The sequence below is a fragment of the Alligator mississippiensis genome, chromosome 2, assembly GCF_030867095.1.
Source record: "Alligator mississippiensis isolate rAllMis1 chromosome 2, rAllMis1, whole genome shotgun sequence".
Classification (NCBI taxonomy): Eukaryota; Metazoa; Chordata; order Crocodylia; family Alligatoridae; genus Alligator; species Alligator mississippiensis.
In genome coordinates this window covers 241684973-241690944 of record NC_081825.1, presented here as the reverse complement: position 1 = coordinate 241690944, position 5972 = coordinate 241684973, and the positions used below count along the sequence as shown (strand labels likewise).

General features: G+C 52.1%; 1 protein-coding gene across 1 annotated transcript; it reads left to right on the top strand.

Annotated features, from left to right (window-relative positions):
* Positions 1-2107: 2107 nt before the first annotated feature.
* On the top strand, positions 2108-4581 carry INAFM2 (InaF motif containing 2). Its single transcript, XM_059722997.1, has one exon. The coding sequence runs from the start codon at positions 2677-2679 to the stop codon at positions 3454-3456; it is 780 nt and encodes a 259-aa protein (XP_059578980.1). The 5' UTR covers positions 2108-2676; the 3' UTR covers positions 3457-4581.
* Positions 4582-5972: the final 1391 nt, after the last annotated feature.

Genomic DNA, 5972 nt, shown 5'->3' with positions numbered 1-5972 from the left:
CAGATTTATCCTAAACCTGCTGCCCCGGATGAGATGGAGCCTTTGCTGCCCTTGCCAACTGGTGGTCAGATGTAGGAGTATATCTGAGCACAGTGGAGTCTCCCATTCAGTATCTAGTCTCTAGACACACTGTATGTCCAGTTACATATTACAGCAGCTGAGAATTGATTTGATTTGAGGGACGACTGGTCCAAAGTCAAAAGTTATTTCTGGTGAACAAAAAGCAAGTTTTCCCTTATGTGGAGTATCCCTCCCACTAATATTGAAGGCTCAATTCAAGCTGAGTCATTTTGCATCTCTCATATGTTCCTTATTGCTTGTAGCCCGGATCAAGGCTCTGGTTACAGCACCTCTGAATCTGCCCCCCTTACAATGCTTTGTTCCTGGGGAAGGGAGGAATAAAAAATTTCTTCCAGAAGACAGACTGCTTCCCCCAAATAGAACCGATTCCAGGTGACAGCTGGTTACCTACTCTGTAATTTTGGCATTGCCATTTTAAGGTAAGACCTCTGGTGACCTCTATCAGCTTCCATTGCCCTTTTAAGATTATCGTACCCCCTCGGACACAGGAAGGCTATTTCCATTTTTAAAAGCTTTTCTTTGCCCACTAAACACAGAAGGATTTATAATGGGGAAAGGACAAAATGCAGGGTTGGGTGGGATGGGCTGGTATGCAGATATGCAGGAAAAGTGTTATCAGAATGCTCCAGGAAAAAAAAAACCAACAACCCAAGGATTGAGTTAAACTAATCATTTACAGGATTTTTTTTCCTAGAAAAAAATAACCATTATAAGAAAATATCTTATTTTAATACCTCCATCCCTTATCTATCTGTTCCTTTAAAAAAGCCCTTAGTTTCTTTGCTATTTCTCATAAGGTGTGACATTCTCTTGTTTTTCTATTAACATATTGGGGTGGGGAGGGGCAGTTCTGCTGATTTCTGCAGGATCCAACCTTGGACTGTTGGAGGCTGGACACTTTTCTTCTTGCTCCCTTCCCCATTTTTCTTTCTGCCTCTAAAAATGTCTTTTAAGTTAAATGAAATGAAGTTAATGTCCTTTCCTGCAGCTTGTCTGGCCAAGGTGTACTCCTCTAGCTCTCCCCATACTGTTGCAGGTGTCTCCCAGCTCCAAGATCTGCCCCCTTTACACCTACACCTACAGCTACAACTCGAATGTTGGGAGCATTTAGGCAGGAGCAAGGACCCACTGCCAAAGGACTGGTGGTCTTTCCAGGCCAACATTTCCCCTCCACAACAGCTAAGGAGCTGAACAAAGCATGACTGGTTGAAGGGGCAGATTCCTTCAGAGCTCTCCCAGGCAGCGATTCTCAACCAAGGTGCTGCAGCACCCAGGGGTGAGGGGTGGGAGATCTTGAGATCTTTTGAGGGGAGCCACAGGGTGCCACGCAGAGTTAGCACTGGCAGGTGGACAGCCCTGATGCACAAGGCAAAGGCAGGGGTTTGAAAGGCAAGGCGCAGTGCTGAAAGCATTCTGAGCTGCTGTGGGCTTCCAGAGCTCTTTGCTGGAGGTGAAATGGCTGTTATCTCCCTCCAGTCAGCAGCAAGTGAAAACTGTAAGAGCTGGCATTTTCCGAGGGGTGGCTTTCCCCTGTCAAGGGCTGCTCCGGGTCTAACCGGGGCCCCGAGAAGCTTGAGAACCACGGCTCCGAGGTCCCGGGTGTCTCTGGAGGGCCTGGACCTCTGCCTGGACCCTGCAGGACATGAGCAGCTGGAGCTTACGGAAGCCGAGGGCCGGCTCGGGGGCGGCCAGGCTGCCGCCCAGCCCCTCCCAGCGAACCCTGCCCGCGTGGCCGCTGCCCCTGGCGCCTACCTCGCTGCTCCTGTCCCGCGCCCCGTCCGCTCCCAGCGCCTCCGCGGCCTCCATCCCCGCGGCTCCGGGCAGCTGCGCTGGGTCTATATAGTTGCCCGGGACTGACCTCCCCCCCCCCCCACACACACGCGCGCGCACACACATACTCACACCCGCGTGCCCTCCAGCGCACGTGGCGCCCCGCGCTGCTCGCCCCGACGGCTCGGCCGGGTCGGCCCGCTCCGCAGCCCCCGGGGGGCTCGCGCCCTGCACCGGGCGGGGAGGCGGCGCCTGGAAGGTGTGTGCACAGCTGGGTGTGCCTGTATCTCTGTGTGTACATCGGAGGTGTACGTATCTCGGTGTATCGCTGTGTGCATCTGTGCCTATATACAGGTCTGTGTATCGCGGTGTGTGTGTACGTTGGGGGGGGTACGCATGTCTGTGTATATCTGTGTGCATCTGTGGGTGTAGATATAGGTCTGTGTATACTGTAGCTGTGTGTGTCTGTGTGTGGGGGGGTGTATGTATGCGTGTGTAAGTCAAGGGATGTGTACGCATGTCTGTACTGCTTTGTGCATGTGTGTATATATGGGTCTGTGTGCAGCTGTGGGTGTGTATCTGTACATCGGGGGAGTACGCATGTCTGTATAACTGCTTCTGTGTGTATATATCTAGGTATGTGTATACTGTAGCTGTGTGTGTGTACACCGGTGTGCGTGTACGCATGGTTGTATAGCTGTGTGCATCTCTGTGTATATATAGGTCTGTGTATCTGTGTGTACATCGGGGGGGTGTACGCATGTGTGTGTAGAGCTGCGTGCATAGCTATATGTCTGTGTATATTGTGGGGGGGTGTCTCCGTGTATGTGTGTGTACATCGGAGATGTCCCCACGTCTGTGTGCATCTGTGTGCAGCTGGCTCCGCGCGTACCGCGTACGGGTGCAACAGGGACCCGGCGGAGTCGCCCGTTTAAGGCCGCGCGGCGGCGCGTTGCCGCTTTAAGGCTGCCAGGCCCGGCCCGCCCAGCCCTCCCCCGCGTGCCCAGTGCCAGCCCGCCGCCGCCGTCGCCGCCAGACCCCGGAGCCGGGAGGTCCCGCACCGCACCGCGCCGCACCCGGCCCGGCCCCGCCTGCCGCGCAGGGCGGGAGCGGCATGCGGTAGCGGCAAGGCAGGCAGGCAGGCGGGCGGGCGGCACCACGGAGGGGTCTGTGGAGCAGCGGGGCAAGGGCCGCGCCCCCATGAAGGAGAAGGAGACGGCGGAGCGGGGCAAGCCCGCCACCTACACGGGGGACAAGAAGGCGCGGATGGCGGCCAAGACCAACAAGAAGTGGGTGCGCCTGGCCACCGTGCTGGCCTACGTGCTCTCCGTCTCGCTCGCCGCCATCGTGCTCGCCGTCTACTACAGCCTCATCTGGCAGCCGGTGCGCAGCGGCGCCGCCTCGCCGGGCCACGCCACGCCGAGCGCCGCCGCGAGCCCGCGCCCCGCCGCCGCCACCGCCACCGCCACGCGGGCCGAGCCGCACGCCGCCGCCACGGAGCCGCCGCCGCGCCCGGCCTCCAGCCCTGGGCCGCCCGCCGCCTCGCCAGCGCCCGCCACAGCCGCCGGCCCCGCCGTGCTGCAGCGTGTGCGGCCGAGCCACTGATCCCGGCGCCGGCGGACGGACTGGTGCCGCCCGGGGAAGGCAGCTGGCATGGACCCCGGCCTCCTTCCCCCCCACCCCCTGTATATACTTGTACACATAGAGGCACTTAGGCTGTACCTGTGCATAGAGACCAGATTATAGAGGTGTACAGATCTATACACGCACACGCGCTCCCTGTATGTAAACACACACACCACGAGCTGATGCTGACTGCGGGCCAAAGGGCTATAGCGGGGAGACTCGCCTTGAAGATTACAGCCGTCCTGCAGGCCAAGGGATGCTTAAAGACAGACAGACAGACCCACCGACTGCCAGAGGAGTTCATGGGATCCGAGCTGTGCGACGTCCTTCTCTAGGGAAGACTGTGCTGCGCTTGGCAGAGCGGAGAAGGGAGGAACTCAACATTTTACCTGCTTTGTTTTGTTTGGTTTTGTGTTTGGGTTGGGTTTTAATCCTCAGGAAAGCAGTAGATCCCGGTGGGTGTCTCTTTGCTCCTTCATCTAGGGGGCAGAGAGGTTATTTATTTATTTATTTATTTCAGCTAAGCAACTGTTAATGGTGTTGAAATCCCCATTTGTAAGGAACAGGCTTTTGTGTTCTTAGATGGGGCCTTCAATCAAAGTTGCCCGGCTGGGTTGGAGAATGCACTTTTTCCCTCATGCATGCTAGGCCAAAGCAACATCAAGCCTAGAGGCATGTTTCAGGGGAGAGGGAGAAAGAAGGAAGGCAGGAGGGTAAGGGGCACTCTGTGAGCATTTATGCTCCTAGACTTTTAGCTAGGGCTCTTTTGGGGGGGTTTGTTTGGGTTTCTTCCTTTTCCTACATCATCTTCAGTCTTAAAGAGGATTCTGTGGCTTCATGTTTCTTTCACCAGGGCCAGCTTCTCCCATTTGATCTGTATTGAATTCCTAATCTGTATGTGGCAGTCTGTTACCTGTGAAATGATATTGGTATCCAAATTCTTCAACCAACACAGGATCTAAGTGGGAACAGAACATGGACTTAGGGGCTGTAATTGATGGTTTACGTAGTAATTGTTTTTGTTTTAATAACGAGCATAAACTTATTTAAAAAAATGTGAAAGGCAAATTGACTTGTTTATTAAAATATTTTCCCACTATGAAAGTCTCTCTAATATGGTATATTCTCTTCTTGTGGGGATTTTGGGAAGGACTAAGGTTCAGAAGGGATTTCTTTTCTATTCCTTTGCCATTGAAGGTACCCGTGTCACACAATCCCACTGATAACTTTATTACCCAGATCCCAGGGAGAGGATCCACTGCCCATACATAGTTAAGCAGATGTAGTGGTAGAAGACTGGGTCTTTTTCTGGGAGCACATCAGGCAGCTGAAACAATGTGCTGCATGTCATTAGATGCTTGATGAAATGGTTTACTTGTTTTCTTACCCACCCAGACTGGCTGGGCTTGCAGGCCAGTCATGTTCTGTGACCAACACGGCATCCAAGTTGTCAAAACTCAGGGTTATCGTTGTGACAACCAGTTCCTAGTGAAGCAGGTACACTAAACAGACTCCTGACTTTAGTGGTTTCTTGGCACTTTAACGGCTTGAGGCTTTCTTGAGAAACAGTTGGTTTTATTTGCTAGCCAAAAAATAAAAAGTCCCCTGACCCAAGTGATTCATAGCTGATGGTCTGTTTTTAATCAATTTAATGTGTTTGGTCAATAACCTGACCTGAACATACTAAGAGCAAGTGTATGACGCACCCTGTAGCATCCTGAACCGTCATTCTGACTCCAACCTTGCAAATTAAGGAACTTGGCAAAAACAGTTAAATGTTTGACTTTCCAGCCAGTAAACCCCTCTGTAAAGCTTTCACTGAGAATTCAAACTTCAGCAACTAAGTTTAAAGATGTAAATATGTTCTTTTGTTGCCTAAATTACTCAGCCATATAAGCTACTTCTGTGTTCAGAAGTCCTTCCTTTCTCTCTTCGCTGACTATGCATGGACTTCTGAGGAAACGGCCTTTATATTTTAACTTCTTTTCTAGGGCAGGAAAGAGGAGTGGGGGAGACAGGGAAGCTGCTGTGCTGAATGATTCTTGGCAGAAGCAAGAACACAATTGTCACTATCTTCCTATATGTGGTGTTAAGAGAACTGAGCTGTGCTACCATAACATAGCATACCTGACTTGTGAATGGTCACCCAAACTGCTAATGAACTCTCTAGTTACGGGTGTAGTTGGGCTGACAAGAGGCCTTGGTAAGCAACTCTCGCCCAGAGCCAAAAGAAGCTAGGTTTGTGAGGTATGGCTTCTGCTGCTACTGACATTAACCCCACCATTGCAAGTGTTTTCATTCCCTTAATCGTGCCAACCGTAACGTGAAAAGAAGTTCTGTTATTTCAAGGGTGACCCCAGGCATTTATGCCCCACGTTCCTTATTATAATTTTCACTACAAAACAAATATTTGTGGGATTGAAAATGGTGATGGTTTGAAATACCGTGTGCAAACTGGGATTTGTCTATGGTAATATAAAGGGGAAAAGTACTCA